This window comes from Procambarus clarkii, chromosome 6 (genome assembly GCF_040958095.1).
Source record: "Procambarus clarkii isolate CNS0578487 chromosome 6, FALCON_Pclarkii_2.0, whole genome shotgun sequence".
NCBI classification, from domain to species: Eukaryota; Metazoa; Arthropoda; class Malacostraca; order Decapoda; family Cambaridae; genus Procambarus; species Procambarus clarkii.
Window position 1 is genome coordinate 28500441 of NC_091155.1, and position 22937 is coordinate 28523377.

General features: G+C 42.5%; 1 protein-coding gene across 1 annotated transcript; it reads right to left on the minus strand.

Annotated features, from left to right (window-relative positions):
- Positions 1 to 292: 292 nt before the first annotated feature.
- Positions 293 to 22083, minus strand: LOC123753990 (uncharacterized). The gene is made up of 2 exons (XM_045736052.2): positions 21981 to 22083; positions 293 to 4001 (listed from the first exon to the last, which is right to left on the minus strand). The coding sequence occupies exon 2, from the start codon at positions 3999 to 4001 to the stop codon at positions 807 to 809; it is 3195 nt and encodes a 1064-aa protein (XP_045592008.2). The 5' UTR covers positions 21981 to 22083; the 3' UTR covers positions 293 to 806.
- Between the last annotated feature and the right edge of the window lie 854 nt (positions 22084 to 22937).

Below are 22937 nucleotides of genomic sequence, written 5' to 3' on the forward strand. Positions count from 1 at the left end.
AAGCTCTCGAGTTCCAATCAAATCGATTAGACCTACGAGTTAGAAATTAAAGCCTATTAGAAGTCCATTTTCCAAGGGGTTTGTCTCGATTTGAAACTCTTAAGACTGAGATCGGGTACACTCGTACCTTTGTGTGGAAAGGTGGGTTAGGGAAGACCAAAGATGGTGAGATCCTGTAACGATTTCGTGGAATTACAGCTATTTACTTAAGAACCATACTCCTTTTCTTTTAGAACAATACCTCTATTGATTGCCTTAAAGTAGGAATTGTCTGTTAGGATATGTTAACCAGTTGTATTTAATAATTTATTAAAAGGCTAAAAATGGGCCCCTTCACATTCAAATTTCTGAGAAACCCTTGGGTTGTCACAACGTACATACCTGTTAATGCCTGTAATAGTGTACACTTTATTTACATCAATATAACACCCTTTGCTTGTAATTAGTGTATCAGCCTTAAGGGGAAAAACAGGACAATCCTCACAAAGTGAACTGTAAAGTACATTTTAATGTGCAGGTGAAACAAGTGTTACAATGGTATACACTGGTGTAAGTCATGGTTTACTCTGGTTCAGGTACGTAGTTATGGTATACACAGCTAGTTCATGGTATAAATGATAATATACAACTTATTTGAACAGGGACCCAATTTTGTTAAGTTGGTTTCAGCAAAGTGCTGTCAAACACTTTGAGTATATATTCAACGGTATACATATGGAATGAGAACATTTGTCTAATGTTATAGCAACATTTTGCACTTCAGAATGTTATAGATAATCGTCATAAGATACTATAGTGTGTGAGCATCAATGCACGGTGCGCATGCGTATAGTGATATTACACGTGGTGCAAAGAGCAGTGATGTTGTAGGTGTGGACGTTGACGGTGGCGCAGAAGGGGTCGAGGTGGTGGCCAATCGGGCACGTGTCGGACACGTAATCCTGCACCACGTATGAACACGTCCTCAGTGCTCTCCTCATCTCTTCACTTGACATCTGGATGGAGGCGTGACGGGAGCCAGACTTCTTGGAAGATGCTCCATGCCGCCGTTTGCTAGTACTTGGAGCTTCTGAGTTACCCTCGACTCGTTTCCTTTTTCTTCTCTTGACTCGCTTTCTGATCAGAGTAGTGTTTTGTACTATTAACTCGCCTGAATCATGAGGTTTCTTCTCTAGATTACGGCTACCATCTATATAAATCTTTCTCCTTTCTTTTCCCGTTTTTTGTTGCTCCCTGCATGCAGTTTGCGCATCAGTCTTTTGAGGATAAGCAGTAATGTTGAGTGTTTCAGAAGTCTTCGTAGGAGGCACGTGACTCTGAGCAATAGACAGAGTCTTCAAGGGTAGGGTGTTCCCGGATTTTTCCACGGTTTTTGAACAGCCTTCAGTAGAGGGCAAAGAAATGACACACACAGGGACTACAGTATCCATCGACATCTCTAGAAACTCTTCGTCCAGGAGATATCCGCTGCCACCATTGCAATCGATTGATGTCCCACTCACAGGTCTTGCAGTCGACACCACACCACCATCGCTTTTGAGCCGACCTACTAAATTATTTTCGTCTGCACTTACAGTCACCTCAGCTTTACCGAACGGCTCTTCAGTTTTAAATATATCCTCATTCTCAATCTTGTCCTTGATTTGATCTTTCTTCACTCTAGAAGGAATCTTTGTGACTTCATATTTAGTCTCAACACTATCAGCATCATCTTCCCACTCTTCTGTCTTCACGAAAGACAATTCAACTTTCTCCACATTTTCTGTCTTAATGTATTTTTTCTTTAAATCATCATTATGGGGAATGTCACACGGGGCAGTAAACAAGTTATTTTGCTTAGTGCTAGCTTCTCCAGTAAGCACTGAGCAAATTCCTGTACTGTCTGCATCTTCCCGTTTCAGCAAGTCATCTGTAACATCTCCACGTTTATGGCTTTCTGGAAGGCTTTCGGCTAATCCTTCCAATATCGACTCATCAATTAGAGACGCAATATTCTTTGAACCCAGTCCCATATCAGTAATAACTTCTTGTTTTAACACAGTCCCATTGCATAACGTTACCTCTGACAGCTCAGTCTTGCACCGTAAGGAGCGCAAGACGTTTGTTTTTGATTGATGTTTGTTCACGGACGTGGGATGGCCATCACACTGTTGGGAAATCAAGGGCTTCACTTTGTTTACCGGCACAAGCTGACTCTCTGATGTGGATAAAATAACGTTATTTTTTACAGTCATCGGCTGATCATTTGATGTGGTGAATATGTGGCTCAATGACTTTATTCTGCTCTCAAGTGTGGGCTGGACTTTCGGTAAAGTTCGTGTCACTGGTGTCGCCGGATGGGTTATGGGTTCTTCATACTTCTTTCGATGTGCAATAGGCTGGTTGAAGGCATCTGAGAGTTTTTTTAGGGTATGAGAACTACTGGCCACGTTGGATTTAGACCTAGACACAGGTGTCATATGATCAGCTATAGACGTCGCAAAGCTGGTCATATATGTCTCCCTCGTTCTTAAAGTTGTAATGTGACTCGAGGTGGCCACCGCGGGCCTTTTTGTCACGTGTCTGGCTGTAGGCACCTCGCACCTGACCATGTGCCTGGCTGTCGGCACCTCGCACCTTACCCTGTACCTGGCTGTCGGCACCTCGCACCTTACCCTGTGCCTGGCTGTCGGCACCTCGCCTCTGACCTTGTGCCTGGCTGTCGGCACCTCGTACCTGCCCATGTTTGACTCGCGCCTGGTCATGTGAGGAGACTCGCGCCTGGCCATGTGAAGAGACTTGTTGCTGCCCATGTGAAGAGACTTGTGGCTGCCTATGTGTGAATTCCGCCTGGCAAGGAGTGATTCGTATCTGGCCGCAGGAGACTCGCGCCGGGCCGCGGGCTTTACGTACTTTGTCCTAGATGTTTCCGTCTTAGTTGCGACTTTCTTGCTCTGATTCGAGGGTGAATAATTGTGGACCTTAAATTCGATATCCTTCGACATGGGTTCATTATTTTTGGTCGTATATGGAGAGTAATTTAAGATTTTATCTAGGGTCAAATATTCTTTACATTTGATACTGGTCGCAGAAGACTGGGTTGTGGTCGTTGTAGAGTGGCTGGACGCTGTACACTGTATGACTGGTGGCGAATTTTGCGTTACGAGAGGTTCATTTACTGTTACAGTCGCGGGAACCACGGAAGGGCTCGAGGGTGTTATTTGAGTAGAAAGTGCGGTGGGTAGGATCTGAGGAATGGGTACAGCGGGGGGAGGAATGGGTACAGCAGGGGGAGGAATGAAAAGAGATGGAGGAGGTAAATGCAAAGGCGGGGGAGGAAGAGGCAGAGCTCGAGGAGGAAAAGACAGAGTTGAGGGCGGAAGCGATGTTAAGGAGTTGTAATCCCGACCATGATGACCGCTAGTGTTGCCTCTTGCTGGGGAACAAACCACCTTACTGGTTGTGGAGGCATCACCTCTCTCCCAGTAGCCTGTACAAGGAAAGAACTGATAACGGTAGTCATAGTCACCTTTGCCCGTGGTAGCTACATCGTGAGTGGCAGTGAAGGTGGAAGCCTCTGCTTTGCTCGTATCCCAGCCGGACTCCTGTGCGGTCCTCTGGTGACACCAATTGGATTTCTTTGGATATATTTCTGGCTCGGACGCTGCCGTTATGGATTTTGCCTTTATTACAAATCGTGAATTTGCGTAATGTGTGTCCAGCCCACATGACACTGATGACACACACTGGCTGCCCGAGAACTGTGGTGAAACACTGAGCTGCTGTTGCGAGTTGCAACATTTGGCTATAGGAGGTGGTGGTACATACTTCCATAGCGGAGCCAAGTTCCGAAGACAGTCCTCAGGAGCCCATTGTTGCGAGTAGCCCGGGTGAGTGGGAGAGGATTTCAAGACCCTACTAGGCATTTCTCTGCCCTGGGGCAGGCTCCCGCACGATGGGCTCTGAATGCTTGGTGGGGCCCTCTGCCATGCTGGCTGGCCACTCTGAAGGCTCGTGTCCATCTGCAATTTAACTTCCAATCAGTATGCCTGTATCTAATACGCAGTATGCTTCTCTATTGCATGATACGGTCTGTACAGTATTTCATGTCTTAAACAATTTTCGAAAATTTACTTTTGATAACTCAACATTTTTAGTGGAGTGTAATATATTACCAAAGCCATGCGTAAATCAGTACTGAATATAGTTCATGTCTGCAGATGGTGTTATAGTGTACAAGTGCTGACAATATAGAGCAACGTCAGCTTTACTTATCTGAGAAAGCCCTTACAAGTTTCCTACAAGTCTACCCTACCTACTTTCCTACCCTAAACCTGACGTTTATAAACTGTACTTGCAAAAATGCAAACATCAAGTACTAATTTGGAGAAAAATAATTTGATATAAGGGGCCAAATTCACGAAGCAGTTACGCAAGTACTTAAGAACGTTTTCCTTCTTACCATCTTCGTGGCGGTTACGTCCGGATTCAGGAAGGCATTTAAGAACTTCCATCTTCCTAAGAAGACCGCCTCGTGCTACGACACCTCCAGACCAGTCGTAGCTTTACGTAAACTGTATATAACTCAAGTCTACTTCATATATCCGAGGAGCGATTTTATTATAAACATTTTTGTTGACGAGTCATCAAGAAGGAGCCCTTCATGTTAGCTATATTTTATAAATATATATTATATATATATATATATATATATATATATATATATATAAAATGCATTATCTGCTTGAAACTTATAAATCTAATTATACTGTAATGCCTTTTTATAATAATAAACTACTGGAATAATATCTTGCCAAGTAAATAAACACTGGTGAACTTGAGATATGAGATTAGGCGATGATCCTGGGTCAGACAGGAATGTTTGGCAGCATTTATCATCGCCTAATGCAAGGTTGGGGAAATGGTCACTTATGGAGGTCATCAAGAACCCGTCATGTGAAATCTAAGTAAAGATAAGACGAGCAGAGAAAAAGATTAAGACAGGGAGAGTGTGAGTGTGCCAGAGTTCAGATGAGTGGGTTCACCAGAATTCAGAAGAGAAGAGGACAAATGGTTCTAGAAGGCGGCCCTGTGTGTTTATCAGAGCATCACCCCAGAGGGTATGCCGACAGTTGAAATCATCCAACAGGAACACAGGCTCTGGTAAGGAGTCCAACAGGTGCGTAACATCAGGAAGTGAAAGCGGGACATTTGGAGAAAGATAAATGGAACAGACTGTAAAACATTTACTCAAATATACGAACATACAGAACATTGGATGGGCGACTGAAAAAGAGGGGGGGGGGTGGACGAAGGGGATATCAGTACGAATCAAGAGAGCAGTAGTTATGGGCGCCAGCAAAAGCTCGGGAGAGGACGGGGGGGGGGGGGGGGGGGAAGATAAAGGAATGACCACAGAAGTGACCAGGACGAACGCCAAGCATCGGCTCCTGGAGACAAAGTGATGAAAACTTATCAGAAGTTGGAGTTCATGGAAGTTATTAGCATAAAATCCACGAATACTTCATTGAAGAATAGACATTGTCAAAAATAGAGAACAGACACAGAGAACAAGGAAGAAACAAAGGCAAAGAAGAACAGTATACTGGGTAAGATCAGGATAAATGAAATCAGGGTTAGGGGGGGGGGATAAGTAAATCTAGCAAAGGCGATGGAATCAAGCGAGTGGGAGGACGGACCAGAGGCAGACGGACAGAGTCCAGAGCTGGAGGAAGCATTGGAGAGGGGTGGTCAAGGGAATCAGGGGAAGGGGGTGGGGAGGGAGGGACAAACAGTGGAGCGCACCTCATCAAGGGCAACAACCGAGAGAGAATCAAGGACCAAGGAAACCTCCATAGCTGGGGCAGAGAGCTCGACCATCAAAATGGGAGGGGATGCAGGGACAGAATCGGAGTCAGAAGGCGGGGAAGAAGGTGGTGGGTGTCCGGGCCCAAGGCCTGGAAACATCTGCGAGACTGAGAAGGAGAGTAGGACGAGGAGAGGTGGAATGCAACACGACCATAAGGTGCAGTCACAGTGAGAGGTTGTGTTAGCTGGAGCTCCGATTGTAGTAACATTATTATAGCAAAAATGGAAGGATTAGTGAAGGAATTGATGAATCTAGTTGGGACTCTGAGAGCAGAGATGGATTTCCTACGAGAGGAGGTACGACAGCTGAAACATCGGGAAGAAACGAAGGAGGAGACCAATATTAACAAGACCTCGTCGTGGAAAGTCGTTAAGGACAGGGGTCTTAAGAACACCTTGACAAGGCCGCCTACAGACGCCCTAAGGACATCAAATTCATTTGCCGTGTTGGAAGACGAATGCTGTGGTGAGCCTGCAGTTCACTCGAAACGGAAATCAACGAAGAGCAACGAAGCACATGCCCCTCAAAGTGCTCAGAAAGTTAAGGAGGTACCTAAACGAATTTTGGTTGTGGGAGATTCCCAGGTGAGGTATTTAGACAGGACGTTTTGTGCCAGAGATAGGGGGAACAGGTTAAGGGTTTGCTATCCGGGAGCTGGAATTGGAGATATTGTTGACAACATGAAAGATATTATGACGGGTAATGGGAACAAACCCATTATTTGTATTAGTGCAGGGGGTAATGATGCTGGACGAGTTAGGAGCGAGGAACTGATAAAGAAATTTAACAAAGCCATAGAATTAGTTATGATCGGAATTCCTCCCTTGCTCCTATGTGGCATTCTTCCAAAAAAGAGCGTTGGGAATGGAATGGTTATCGAGGGCACTGTGTCAATTGCCGGCTGGAAAGATATTGCAAATCAAATGCAATATCTTTCATAGACAACTGGGAACACTTCTATGGAAGAAATGAAATGTATGCTCGTGATGGGGTGCATCTATCGAGGCCTGGGGTTGTTGCTGTTGCGAACTCGTTGGAACAATTGGTTAGAGGCATTTGTTTGGGTTTAAACTGTTAGTAGATAGTGGTATGGGAATTTATAGGGAGGAAGGAGGTAATAAAAGTATGTGTTTGTTGGAGAAACAAATTGGCAAAATGATCAGGGAAAGAGAAGGACCTCAAAATAATAATTCACTTAGGGTATATTACACTAACAGTAGAAGTCTGAGAAACAAAATAAACGAGTCAAATGCTCTTGTCTGTACAGAAAAAAATAGATATTATTGCACTTACCGGAACGTGGATGAATGTAGAAAATAGAGAACTATTAGCCGAATATCAAATAAATGGATTTAAACTATTTCACACATAGATATATTAGACGAGGAGGGGGAGTAGCCATATATGTTAGGGACAATTTGAAATGTAGTCTCAAAGAGGGAATCAAAACTGAGCCACACAAACTATTTGAATAGAATTAAACGAAAAAGCCAATAATATTATAATAGGAGTTATATATAGGCCACCAAATTTAGACAGAATAGAAGCAAAGCATCTATGGGATGAAATATCTAGATCTAACAGTATTTATGTCATGGGTGACTTTAATTTTAGTGGAATAAACTGGGTGAACAAAACAGGGAATAATGAAGCAGAAGATTTTCTAGAATTAATTGACGATTGCTTTCTTACGCAACATATTAAGGAACCAACGCGGGGAAATAATATTTTAGTTTTAGTGTTAACTAACAGGGAAACACAAATTAGGGACATGGAAATAGGGAGTGAGCTATGAACAGTGATCATAAAGAAATCAGATTTAGCATAGAATGGAATAGATCTGTAGGAGAAAATTCTGTTAAAGTGCCTGATTTTCGAAAAGCTTATTTCAATAGCCTAAGAATTTTTTTTTGGTCAAATAGATTGGAATGTCTTGGGATGGGGTGTGGGCTTGACCTAAACCCAGCGACAGGTGACGGAAAAGGGGATTTCGATGTGGATTCAAAATATAACCTATTTAAAAATATTCTAAGCAAAGCCCTGGAACGTAGTATACCATATAACTTGAATAGATCGAATACTAATGATCCAAAGTGGATAACAAAGAATCTGAAGAACCTTATAGGTAAAGAGAGCGTGGTACAAAAGGATTAAGAATGGGGATGTTAGTTTAGAACAGGAATTCGTACAACTGGTTAGAAATGTTAAAAAAAAAAAGAGATACGGAAAGCAAAAAGAAACTACGAAGTTCGCATAGCAGGGCAAGCGAAGACAAATCCTAAAGTTTTTTCAGTTATATCGAACTAAGACTAGGGAAAGGATAGGTCCATTAAAAACTGAGACAGGTCAAATAACGGATAATGACGAGGAGATTAGTATTTTTAATAAATATTTTATATCTGTATTTCCTAAAGAGGAACTTAACAATATGCCTTCAGTCGAACAAATATATGTGGGTGGGGACGAGAACAGGTTGACTAGTTTAGCAGTTACCAGGGAGGTTGTAATTAAACAAATAGTAAAACTTAACCAAACAAATCCCCAGGGCCGGATGAAGTGTTTGCCAGGGTGCTTAAAGAATGCAAAGAGGAGCTTTCCGAGCCACTGTCTACCATATTTAATAAATCAATAGAGTTAGGCAGAGTTCCAGAGTCATGGAAGGTAGCTAATGTGGTGCTAATTTTTAAGAAAGGAGATAGATCACTTGCGTCAAACTATCGGCCAATTAGCCTAACGTCTATTGTGGGAAAGTTACTTGAATCGATAATTGCAAATACAATTCGTCTTCATCTTGAAAAACAAATTAATAAATGAGTCGCAACATGGTTTTACAAATGGCCGTTCATGTTTAACAAATTTGTTATCTTTTTATTCCAGCATAGTTGAGGCAGTTGATAGTGGTAAGGATTGTGATGTGTACCTTGACTTTAGCAAAGCTTTTGATACAGTGCCACATGAAAGACTGATTAAAAAAATAGAGGCTCATGGTATTAGGGGTGCTATATTAAGTTGGATTAGGGCATGGCTATTCCAAAGGAAACAGAGTTAGTATAAATGGGGTTAAGTCAGAGTGGGATAATGTTAGTGGAGTGTCTCAAGGCTCTGTCCTGGGACCTCTGTTGTTTATAATATATATAAATGATTTAGATTCAGGTTTGAGTAGCAACATCTGCAAATTTGCAGATACAAAAATCGGTAGGGAAATTAACACGGAAGGAGACTCACTATCACTTCAAGTTGATCTAAATAGGGTTTTGAAATGGTCAAAAGATTGGCAGATGCAGTTTAATGCTGATAAATGTAAAGTTCTGAGGCTAGGTAATGATGATAGAGTTACAAGATACGAGCTAGATGGTGTTGAGATTGCGAAGTCGGATTGCGAAAGGGATCCGAGAGTTATGATTAGTAAGAATTTAAAACAAAAGGATCAATGCATGAATGTTCGTAATAAGGCAAATAGGACACTGGGATTTATTAATCGAAGCGTTAGTATCAAGACACCTGGTGTGGTTCTTCAGCTCTTCAGCTTGCTCTGGTTAGGCCCCATTTAGATTATGCAGCTCAGTTTTGGTCGCCGTACTATAGAATGGATACAAATTCACTTGAACGTGTCCAGCGTAGGATGACTAAGTTATTTCCCCAAATTAGAAATCTTTAATATGAAGAAAGATTAATTAAGCTTAAATTGCATTCACTGGAAAGGCGAAGAGTTAGGGGGTGACATGATAGAGGTTTACAAGTGGATGAATGGACACAACAAAGGGGATATTAATAGGGTATTAAAAGTATCAACACAAGACAGAACACGAAACAATGGGTATAAATTGGATAAATTTAGATTTAGGAAAGACTTTGGTAAATATTGGTTCGGTAACAGGGTTGTTGATTTGTGGAACCAATTACCGCGTAACGTGGTGGAGGTGGGGTCCCTCGATTGTTTCAAGCGCGGGTTGGACATGTATATGAGTGGGATTGGGTGGTTATAGATAGGAGCTGCCTCGTCAGGATATAAATATATCCTGAGAAATAGTCAGGATATGTAGAATCCACATGGTTGAGATCTAAGTACTTAGTCCATGTAGCAGGACTAAACAAGGCTTAGAACGAAGTAGAACTGGGAGGAATCTTGCAGGTGCATCTGCAGAGGGAACAGCACTGAACATCTCCAGGAAGAGGGGGGGGGGGTGTAAAAGGTGCAGTGGTCACAATAAGAGCCACTACTAAAGGTGAATAGGTATGCAACACTGGGGGGGGCTTGGGGGCTCAACCCCACCACAGAGGTGGGAGGGGATAAGAGAAGGGTAGTCGGGAGGGTCAAGGAAGCAGCTTGGTCTGGGCCCAATGTAGCGGGGGCTACAGAGCCCGGTCTTCCAGCACAGTCTGACTCGGGGGGCCTGGTCGCCCACCCCACGAGCCTGGGTAAGAGTAGTCGGTTCAGTTTCCATACAGCATCAATTCTAAAAGTCTGGGGGCCCTGAAGCCGAGGAATGCCACCTATCAGGAAGACCAAGTGCGGGAAGGGGGGTGCATCGTCCCTAGCAGTGCTCCCTCTTTTTAATAGGGGGAAGGGGGCGAGTCCTACTGCCTCGTCCATTCTCCCACACTGGTGCAAAGATCCCCTTCCCCCCCACTCTCCATTTCACCCCAACCTGGACACCCAACCATCCACTTAGGGCAGTCCCTCATGGGTAGCCCCTCCAGCGGGTTGTCTGTTGGACTCGCAAGGTCCCTACGTTGGTGCCTTTTTGCACGTACAACTCCCAAAGAGACCTCCCAAAGGATACAACCTCCCAAAGGGGCAGGAGAGGAGGGGCAGGGGGGGGGCGAAAGCAACCCTCACCGGTCCCAGGGAGGTGTACGTGAGCCCCTCACCACGAAGGGGGTTGCAAGAGTAAAAAGGATAGTCAAAACTTACAAAATTTGATCAGCAAGCTTCTAGTGATGTCATATATATAAAGAATTTTCAGAAATTCCTTTACATCCTTTAAGGATGACAATATCAGATGCTAAACTTCAAAACGGATAGATTCACCGAGGATTTTATAAGGAACCATGTAGTGTATAGCACAATGGAAAGCAAAATTTTCATGCCGAAAGATAGGTGGCTAAATGAAACTATACAGTTTCAGACTAAGTGCAGATTTCTGTTCCATTCAGTACCCCACGAGTATCTTGCGTGGCTGATACATAGTCTAGCAGTAGCCCCAGAGCCGTGGGTCGAGGTGTACCCTCGTCCCGTTCGACATAGGCCTAGTCTTATGGTCTAGCTTTTACTGTCTAATAGCCCAACTGCAGCGTTATCAGGTCTGCAAAGGTTTGGTTACCAACTGTGGTAAGTGCTGAATGTTGTGGATTAGCCAGAAATTGAGACAGTCATTGCTTCGTGTCTCGGGGGTCTGTGAGGGAAGCAGTACTCGCCTAGTTGTGCTTGTGGGGGTTGAGCTTTGGCTCTTTGGTCCCGCCTTTCTATTGTCAATCAACTGCTGTATAGATTTTAGGGCCTATTGGGCTCTACCAAATCTATATTTGAAACTATGTATAGAATCTGCCTCCACCACATAACTGTCTAATGCATTCCATTTGTTAACTACTGACACTGAACGAATTTTCTAATGCGTCTGTGGCTCATTTGGGTATCAAGTTTCCACCTGTATTCCTTTGTTCCATCAATGCTAAATAGTTTGTCTTTGTCCACCCAGTCAATTCCAAAGAATTTTTGTAAGTGGTTTTCATGTCTTCCCTTACTCTATCTTCCAAGGACGTGAGGTTCAGCTCCCGTAGCCTTTCCTCGTAGCTCATACCTCAGTTCTGGAACTAGTCTGGTGGCATACCTCTGAACCTTCTCTAACTTTGTCTTCTGTTTAACTAGGTATGGACGCCAGGCTGGAGCTGCATACTCCAGGATTAGAGTGACATAAGTAGTATGCAAGGTCCTGAACGATTCTTTACACAAGTTTCTAAAGGCAGTTCTTATATTGGTCAATCTAGCATGCCGCTGATGATATCCTTTTGGTGTGGGCTTCTTGGGACAGGTTCGGTGTGATATCAACCCACAGATCTTTCTATTTGACTCTTGCAGGATTTCACCTCCCAGATGGTACTTTGCGTTCAGCCTCCTGCTCCCTTCGCATAATTTCATTACATTCATTTCAATTTCCCGAGTTAAACATTAGTAACCATTTTCTAGACAGTTCCTCTAGTTTGTCCAGGTCATGTCTCCATCTTCATCTGTCTATTCTTCTAAATTTTTGCATCATCAAACAGAGAGGAATAAGTTTATACTCTTGAAGATCGTTTACATATCAGAAGCAGGATAGGTCCAAGTACAAAGCTCTGTGGGACTCCGCTGGTGACATCTCGCCATCTTGATGTCTCACCGCCCCTCCCCCTCAGCTCCTCGTTGTTTTAAATTCAGCTACTCTGAACAAAACGTTTTAAGTAGCACGGGCTATGGTGAGCCCGTAGTAGACTTATCTGGCACAGGAGCGGGGCTGTGGTTACTCGCCTTTTCCTATTGATTAAATGAAAAAGATTGAGCCACCCAATAAGTGGCAAGGGCATGAATAGCCCGTAAGTGGTAGAATTTTTGTTCAGTAAATCTATAGTGTGCTGAGGTCGCATTTAATTGGCAGTATGCTATCGCGGGGGAGAATACCGCTTGACAGTACTTATGAGGGTGTCCAGCTGCTGGACACCTTTTTTTGACCAGAAGAGTGGCAATGTTGAAGGCTTCTGGGTGGTTATTGCAAGATTCAGGGACTTAAAGCTGTAAGGTCGTTGGTTGCTTCTCATTCCAGGAGATAGTGAAGTAATGGCTTTTCTGTGATTGTTTGGCAGAAGATGAATTCTCTGTCGGGGTTCACCAATTTCCCAGTTGCATTTGTAACCTAAACGTAATCTGTGTAACCGAACTGCTATTTCCCTGTGGATTCCTTTTGGGATATTTAACCTAACTTAGTGGCCTGAAGATACCATATTGCAGAGGGCGAACCTTCTGCACTCCCTGGTGTAGATGGGCTTTGTTGAGGTGTGAGTTTTTTTTTTTTTTTTTTTTTTTGGTGATTTTTTTTATGTACTCTAGGTTAGGTTGTATCACTGGACGAGTTGCCAATTTAGCAATTTCATCGACTCGATCATTTAATGGTATTCCAACATGGGATGGGATTCAGTTTAGTGTGATGTTGAGTCTTTTGCCTTTAGCGATTGATCCAAGATACAAAATGGCGGTAATTATTTACACATCTTTCCGCTGCTTTATTCCAAATATCTGAAGTGCAGCTTTTGAGTGTGTGTGTGTGTGTGTGTGTGTGTAAGTAATTGCATTTTTAGTGTTTTGTGCAATCGCATATGCGAATGCCTGTTTTATGGCAAACAGCTCAGTTTGGGTTGACGATACTGGTTCTCCAAGTCTCCAATATGCCTGTTCGCTGTCCGTGTAAAGAGCAGCGGCACCAGCACTCATATTGTGTCAACTGATCCATCCGAAGATGTGGGTGGCTCCTGCTACTGCAATGCTTCACATTTACTTTTCTATGATGCGCCTTAGGATTGTTGGATCATAGGCAGCCTCTCATTGGAAGACTTTCCATAACTATTTTGAAGGTAGGCTCCTCCCATGGTGGGGAACAAGTGTAGTTTGGGTGTGGCTGATTACCCCCTCCATCAAGAATCATGCTTTTTAATTGTCGTCTGTTCAGGACATTTCCCGCTCTGGCAGCCCAAGCGTTTTCGTTGTTTTTGGCCAAGTCCAACCACCAAGGCCTGTCGTACTGGATCAGAGGAAATAATTATCTTACTGATAATCGTTGCTGTGCTTTGATATCCTTTCTTGAAGATTGGGCAAACATTTCCAGTCTTAGAGTTTCAAGCCTGGTCCACATAGGGGCTCCCAGGGCAGTTCTCATTACATTGTTTTGGGCAACTTCAAGCTTTTCCCACTGTTGGTGTGATAGACTTGTGAGTGCAGCTGCGGAATAGTCGATCACTGATCTGACTGCCTGTACATAGTATGTGCGAAGGACTTGCAGATTGGCTCCCCTAGAGAGGGAGGTTAGCGACTTGAGGATTGCCGTCCGGGGTGCAGTTCTCTTAAGTGACCTCAGCATTAAAATGTGTGTCCCGGTTTATTCCTAGATACTGATAAGTGTCCATCCATTCAATTCGTTGACCCTGAACTGTGAGTTGAATGTTAGGCTTCGCTATTTTTATAGACATGGCTTTTGTCTTTGTGGGGTCGAGTTTGATACCAATCTGATTTGCCTCTTCACTGATGCAGTCTAAGCATTTGGGTGCAAGGCGCGCCGCATCCCTTCCTTTTATGACGATGACAAAGTCGTCCGTGTAGTTCAGCAGCCTGCAGTGTTGTGAGGGGGTTTCAACCTCATTCTTTCCATTAACAGTTGAAGAGAAGGGAGCTGAGAATGCCTCCTTGCAGTGTACCATTTCCATATCTTTTGTATTCAGAGACTGTGCCATGAAGTTTTACTCTTGCTTCTCTGTTTATGCGACAGTTTTTGGTCCAGGAGAACAGGTTGCCTTTGACCTCTTTGTCGATGAGGGTCTTTTCCTGTTAGATACTCCCTTATACATTTGAGCACCTTACCTTTTACTCCAGCCCGTTTCTCCAACTTTTGTAAGGGCCTTTTATGGGGTATTGTGTCAAAGGCTTTGACAGGCCAAGAAAATCCAGTCTGCACATCATTCTCTTTCTTGCCTAATTTGTCGCCTGGTCATAGAATTCTATTAAGCTTGTGAGGCACGATTTATCATCCATGAACCCATGCTGGTGACTAGTTAAAGATGTGAAGGTAACCATGGTGGTTTACTTCCACCATGAGAAGGCAAGACACGCACGTCCTGAAAGTTTGGACATTTCACCCAGATGTTCGAGCCTTTTCCTCAATTTTCACCACCGTGCATGATATAGAAGTTAGGGAAACTGGTCTGTAGTTCAATGCGTTTTGCCCATCACCCTTTTTGTATATTGGGACTACATCAGCAGTCTTCCAGCTTTCCGGTAGCTCTCCCGTTTCTCCTGGTAGTATGACGTGGTAGTATGACGTCCGTAGGTTCGCCCACTAGAGGAGCAGATTCCAGATACCTCTGGACGTGAAATAGGCTTCGTGCCTTCCCTCCCCAACGCCGTATTTTCCCTGTGTTGACGTTTACACGAGGGACGGCGCAAGACTCCCGATTGATTGATGAAGTTTAATCTACTTGAGAGGTTGCACGTGCACGAATAGCCCATAAGTAAGACACCCCTCTACTCTCCAGTTTATATACTGTATACTGCCCCTACAGCCACGCAAGAAAACTGTATAGCCATAGTAATAGTGTTTTAGATTCAGCTACTCTGAATAGTTGCAAGTAGCCCAGGTTATGTTGAGCCAGTCTTTGACTTTCCTGGCACAGGGGCGGGGTTGTAACTGATGAACCATAGTGTTTTTAAAAGTGTGTGTGTGTGTGTGTGTGTGTGTGTGTGTGTGTGTGTGTGTGTGTGTGTGTGTGTTGGGGGGGGGGGTAAGGTGGAGTGCAGTGTAGAAAACTACAGAAGACATGAAATGAGTCGCAGCAAACAGATTGTGACAAGTCAGACGAGACAACACAGTCCAACAAGCGAGTTGAACGTGTATGGCCAATACGTCACCTTGCCAGAGCCGTTTTCCACCGCCGGTTACGGTGGAAGGAGGAAGACCACGGGGACACATTACCCTTGATTGCACACAGTTTGTTACCAGCAACAGAAGACCCACGACCGTGCCAATAGGCATGGATTGAAGAATGAATAGACTGGATAGAAGTCTGAATAATGAAAGCCTTTGCGGGAAATAAGACAAGAGCTGATAGCCTCCTCAGCGGCAGCGTACCTGCCAAACAAACTCCAAACGCCTAACGTACACCGTTTATCGGAAAACGTTGCCCAACCACAAAGCTGTCCCTTCCTTATGGCCAACATCATGCAACGCAGAAGAAACAGACCTGCCCGTGTTCTAAGATCTGAATGCAAAACACAGAGCCCTATTATATGGAAGAAACAACTCGGCAGGAGACTTCATTTCCTAAACACCAACATAGAATGTGGTCCAGTAAACAAGTAACCACGTACCAATAATACTGGCTATCATCAATCCCAGTACAGAAACCCTCCCTTTTGGGACTAATATTAATAAAAAAAAAGTGATTTAATAAGCCAAATTCAGACAGACCACCAGAACGTAAGAAATTTCTTGGGAGGGGGGGGGGGGGGGGGGGGGAGAAAAACCATGATTTTTTTTTTTTTTTTTTTTAGAAGCCTAGACAACGGAAACATATCAAAGACGCCTCAAGAAATAAGCTTTATGAAGAAACAAAATTTAAAGGAAGTATTGGGGAACATTTTATGAGTCATGAGGAAGATGTCAACTTTTGTCCCAACACAGAAAGAGCAATTACAAATCTTTTAGGGAAAACCGAGTTGCAAACTTTATTATCTACGATAGCCTAACACCAGTCGCAATGAGGTATGAAAAACCAATCGAGGTCGGGGGGGGGGGGGGGAATTAGAGTTTTAAAGAACAATGTACCGGGAAATAGCAATAACTGGTATTAATAAACCTTCCAGTGACAGCAATTCATCAATTTACGCGAATATTAAATGCAGCTCTTGCAATCTAGACTACTCCCCACCAACTTAAAAAATGTCACTATCAAATTAATCCAAGCCAGGTAAACCACTAACATAAAAAGGGAATTTCAGACCAGTTTCCATTCCTGGTAAAAAGCAAACATTCTAAAATAAACACAGATTGGTAAAACATGAAAATTGAAGTACAACAGACAACTTTGATTCAGAAACCACAGAGGCTTCCATACAAACATTAAAATAATGCCAAGAGATGTATCTAAAAGGTTTCGACAAAGCCTGGTACACCGACGTAAAATAAAAGATATCTGAACTAGGGCTTCCACACTTGCCGCCACACCATGTAGCTTCATACACAACAGAACCAAGCTCGGCATTGGCAGCTGCTTAGGGGGGGGGGGGGGGGGAGGACAATCTAACCAAGAAACGGAATACCACAGGTAAGCAGTCTGTCACCTACTCTTCAATATTGACACTGCTGACCTGCCCCATCTTTTACACAGCCCGTCCTCAGACCAGATACATAACCATAAACCACACATCCCCCTTCAAACCACCTGGTTATTTAGATATTTGTGATGGTCTGAAAGCATATTACTGTTGCAGTAATATTCAACATGAAAAGTGCAAGTGAACCAGTGTCGTAAACAGTTTATTCTCAAGTTATAAAATTTTAATCTAATAGAACTCTTCGGGTTAAAGTTAAAAGTGTATGCTGAAAACTTTAAGAATTGTGTTTTCTGTAAACAATTAGCGGGCACCGTTTTCGAATTCCGTATTTCACATTATAATCAATACATTGTATTAACGTAACCAAACTTAGTGAAACCTAAGCAAACCTTAACCTAAAGAAAGCAACTTTAATCTAATATAGTAGATAACAGCAAATATTATATAGTTATTCCCAATCTACTCCCTTGAGGGCATCTCTCCTAGGACATGTTGAGTTTCTACAGTGAATACATCACTTACGCGGATGAAGTCCTTCAAATAATCTGCCAACCTGGGACAAAGACGTTACTGGCCAACAAAACCAAAGTGGTAATAAAAGGCAAACTACTTTGAGAAGCAATGGAAATGGAAATAAAGTACCAACAAAAGTTCCAAATTACAAACACTGCAAAACTAAATCCAAGCGACCATTATCCTCGATAACCACACAAAGAAAAAATACGAATGCACATATTGGGAACCTAGATCAGTAGTAATCAAAATTTACTAAAATGACTTTGGGGAAAAAAAAAACTTAAGCAAACCAGAAGATTCCTTAAGCTTAGCACACGCACACAAGGCTTTAGTCAGTCCGTATCTCTAACACTTCAGTACCACTACATACCTTAAAGAAACCTAACGTGCAAAAACTACAAAACAAAGCACCATGAACAGCAAAACACCATCCACCTCATAATCAAAACGCTCCAGGAACTCCATGAAGCCCTGAATATACACGCACTAAACATCAGACAACAGCCACCAGCGGGGAAACTAAGGAAACGTTAGAAAGAAGAGACCCACCCCCCTACCATAGCTGGTGGCCCCAACATTTTATCTACTCTACATAAACCAGCAACACAATCTTGAGATGAAATACAAACTAGCACTCCAACAAAATCAAAACAGGTACTCTAGTATCTGAATGGTATTCACCTAGATACCCATATATGCTGAAATACATTGGACAAACCTTACAAACACTAGCTTAGCTACCAAAAAACTCAACCGTGTCAGCAAGGCAGACAGCCTGCTTATCATAACGCAATCTATATTCCACATATCCAAAAACTCTTCTTTACTCGCCCACCAAAAATGGAAAACTGCCCATTTACTTCTAGACCACACGTGGACAACACTACAACCTACAGTGCTCTTCTAGATCTGTCATCTTCAGAGCAGCATCCATCTCCATGGCCCCTCTTCACAACTTTTAAACGAGTTACACACTTTATGTGCATTTGTTTGTACATACAAGGCAATATCTAGTATGCTACGTCGTCTTTATTTAATGCCAGCCTTAAATAACCAGAAGATGTAAACAAATTTGATTAGAACAGTTAAAACAATTAAATTAGAACACAGTTAAATTAGAACATTGAGACAGCTTCTGAATGTATTGGGCGGACCGTGTAACAAATTTAGTAGTAGGCATCCAGCAGTCTTGGGAGACTATGGAGATGAGCTCTGGTAGCCGGGGCTGGAGTGTTCTCTCCAGGGTGCAAAGCCTGCGTAGGTCGATATGGAGGAAAAGGCGTTATCCATGCAGCAAATCCCTCCCCTCTATGTTGAAATTTTCCAGTGGAAAGGAAAACGCCAATACGTTTGGTGCCAGCGCCGTCACAGGAGCAGCCAGAACGAGGTTGAAGTCAACAACGAACTGCCTTAGGGGCTCCAACCGGATTTTTCCTCGAGGTTGACACCCGAATAGTGTTCATCCCAAAAATGGTATGGCCGCGAGGCAGCGGAGGTTTGAAGTCAGGGTTCCTTTCCCTAAAGGAGCTGCATTCCCAGGCTGACGCGTCCCATCTATCCGGAGTAGTTGGTTCTAAAGGGGGATTGTCCTCGGTCCTTTGTTGTCCTAGAGCTCATGCACGAGGACTTAAGGGCCGCTCCTGGTACTACTACTGCAGTAGGTTGGTAGCCTCGCTGAGGGCCCTGCAGAACCTCCCGGGGTAGGACGGAGTCCACCACACACAACTCGAATATTATATTACATTAATATTTTAGTGATTATATACTAAAAGAAATTAGTAAATGTATGGTAAATATAAAATTAACAAAAAAAAATAGTAAATATTTGATAGTCATGTACAAACTAATATTGATAGCATTCTTGTTAATGTCTTAAATTGGCAAGTGATCTATGTAAATACAATTAAGCAAAGAACTTTTGAATAAAAATTAAGTCTCTAAACTTGTCTAGGTAACGCGTTCTCCCAAATTAGAAATGTTTTCAAAGACGTTTCAGGACAGTCACATCCTTGTATAGGTAAGGGCTCTAAGAAATTGAACTTTTGAGGAACAATACAAAGAGACATTGGGATACTAAGAGTAAGATTGTGAACACTCTTAGTAAAGGATTGCCACGTAGAGAATGCAGTACACTAATACAGGGGTTAAATGATGATACACATAGCAATGGGGACTAAGAACCGTGCGAGGTTTAAACCTAAATCTAAACTAGTCACAACACACCCACTCTGAATTTGTTAATGTTTCAACGAGTCGGTATTACCAAGCAGCCCGTCCTCAACAAAGGCGAAAGTCTATTCCATGCACCTGCCAACCCCCCCCCCCCTCCCCTCCCGTTAACGAATGAAAACTGTTTACACGACTCAACTGATGACATACAAACACTTTCGGAACAAGTGCTTCGCTGACTACTTTGTCTAAACCACAACGCTGTAAATGCTTCACCCCCGTACTAATATGATTCGCCAACAGAACGTAAACACCTAATCAGTGCCTAATTATGTTAACATTCTAATATTCAAGTACTAATTTATATCTGATACAATTCTTTTTGGAATGAACATGTTAAAATTGATGAATGCGTCTTTGGGGTCGACCGCTGGATGGAGCGTCCGAGGACGGGTTGTACGAAGAGAAAGCTGAAGAATACCACAACTGCTGGACGAGGCTAGCAACTTTTGTAGCTAAAGTATAATGCTATACTATCAACACGACCCATTCTCTATTTTGCTATTTATCCACCCCCTCCCCCGGACAAGTTTCATTTTTTATTAATTTTCTACGAGACGTGGTCACACATTCACAATGCTAACTAGCATGTATACACTTTCTTCTGTCCTCCATGGACATGGTTAGATATCTGTTAAGTATATAGTTCAGCGATTTATTGAGCAAACAGAAGGCGATCATAGCGCTTTTAAAATCATCTAACCTACATACATAAACACACGTTTACCTAGCCCGTGGTCAGCCTCTCCTAGTAATTGCCTGACTGAGGCAATTTCGCTGCCCGAAGGCTCACAGTTATCACAGCCAAGATTATCCGGTAACTAGCACTTGCTCAGCTCCCACTGCTTTGTGCTTATGAAATTTCTTGCCAATTTAAAAAATATTAGTTATGATAAAAAATTATGGGGGGGATACAAAATGTGTTATAGCTCGGCTTTGCAAAATAAAATTAGCAAGAAGCGTTGGAATTCATTATAATAAAGCGCAATACCATTACAATTATATAGCACTTTGAGGGATCAGGATAAGACAGGGTTGGGGAGGGGGGGGGGGGGGGGGGGGTGAGCCCCGCTAGGAGGCCCAACCACTTACCTCTGACGGTTAATGACAGAACAACTTTTAAGAAGGAAGACCGTCGCTCTACCGTCCAGCTCAAGTGGGAAAACATTGCCAAAATGCTTATATAAATTCGCTCTAGTTAAGAGTATAGTGAAATGATGAACGTAGACAAAAAAAATCATACCGGGCACCACCTAATTTTTGCATTTAATATAGGCTACGCTATATAGAAAAAAAAATATTCAATCTAGTAATTATTTAGAAGAGCTACTGTCACGGCCATTGAAGTAGGCCGAGAGTTATTTGGCGAGCATAGCGTGTTTAGAATATTTTAACTTGCACTGTCGCTCATTAATTTTTGTAGGGGCTAGTTCTTTACGTCAAACCACACCAGGTGATTCTCGTTCCTAATGGAGAACATTATACAATTTTATGTTTGTGCTAGACATATCTGTAGGCTTTTAGTTTTTACGTACGTAGTTTATCAAGCAAGACGATTGACGAAGATTAAGCCACCACAAGAGGTAGCACGGGCATGAGTAGCCCATAGGTGGTAGATGTTTAAAGTTAAATATTGTTATCAGGCAAAGATCAAAGTGTGTGGGGACCTAATCTAGTAAGCTGACTGGGACCAATTTAAACTTATATCCACGCGATTGCCAAGGCTGACGCCGAATTGTGGACAACGCACCTTTATGCATATTTAAATTTTTGTTGTTAGGAGTGTTAAGAGATAAGGTTCTCTTAAGACTATCTTCATGAATTTCACCGTTTATTTAACACTAATGCGGTAAAATCCACTAAAGAAAAGGGTATACTAATCCCAACTTCCCCTAATAATTACTGTAGTTGCGAACTGGACCCCTTAGCCTACTACTTGGGCTAGACGGTAGACCCACAGTCTCGTGCCACGCAGGTCTAAGGTAACAACAATCGACTCCAAAGACTCCTTCCTCCACTCCCCCCCCCCCCCCAAAAAAAAAAAAAAAAAAAAAAAAAAAAAAAAAAAAAAAAAAAACACGCCATAGAAACCACCGTTAATCCTGTAAAGTTCAATGAGCTAGCCTTAAGTGTTTGGCCTCCAACCTTAAAGACACAGGCGGTGTCGATCGTAAACAAACATGCGTGCAAAAAAAATTACTAGTACTGTCGTAGGAGCCAGAGTTGTTACACATACGACAGCACACGATTGTATGGCCACAACTTTGTTAAATTTACAAGACTTCACTTATCTGTAAATCATTCAAAAGGCCATACCTGGATACTTGTAGATTAGTCTTCCACGTGGGCTCCCAGAATTTCGATAAGCCTATTGGTGACGGGTAAAAAAAAAATTCAGACCTGCCCTCATGGAGGGGCGGCAGCTGACTGACTCGTTCCCAGCAAACCTTTGTGAAGGTAAACAGGTCCCGCCTCCTCCCCCCCCCCCCCTCCCAAGTTACGACTATCGTAACTACCCTAGTTGGTCTTACAAGCATTTTGTCAATTTTGTTCTAATGTCACGTTATAAATCACAACTTGCGAAGACTATGTTAAACGAATATTTATCAGCTTTTAAGATTTGGGCAAAACCAAACTTTGTAGAAATGGAAAACTCTATAAAAACTTGCCACAGTGTTATAGCCTCGTTAAAATTCGCCATTTTTAATAATAACCTTCTGAAGTTATTTATAAAAACTTTGAAAAACAATGACACATTGATAAAAAAATTTATTCTTTTGTATTAAGCAACGAAAAATAAATGAATTCAGGGCACATTCTATAAAAATGATTATATGTAAATAGCCTAATTGGTCGACCCTAATCCAGCCACCAAATCTCTTAATGTATGAAATATATTGATTACATTCAAAATTACATTAACAGTGCTTCGCTCTTCTGTGTTCGAACCACATCAAAGCGCTTTACCAACTTTCTATAAAATACAAACAATCGCTTACACAACCAAAATACCATCATACGCCTAATTACACAAAGTTGCATTATACATTTAATCCTAATTTAGAGAAATTCTTAGTTGCATAGAGAGTAACAATTAACGAATGCAACTTGCACGAACATAGCCTGAGGACTGAGAGTACAGCTTTGAATTCAAACTGATAAAAAATTTTCCTCCATACGTTTTCAATTTACTTTGAATTCTTTTTTATCTGTATTTACCTGAGGGGAAAAAAACACTAGTGGCCTCGGCGAGGACAGGAAGCTAAGGTCTTG

What these genes read in the sequence shown, in the direction of transcription:
- LOC123753990 (XM_045736052.2), bottom strand. Translation starts at nt 4,001, where the DNA reads ATGGACACGAGCCTTCAGAGTGGCCAGCCAGCATGGCAGAGGGCCCCA.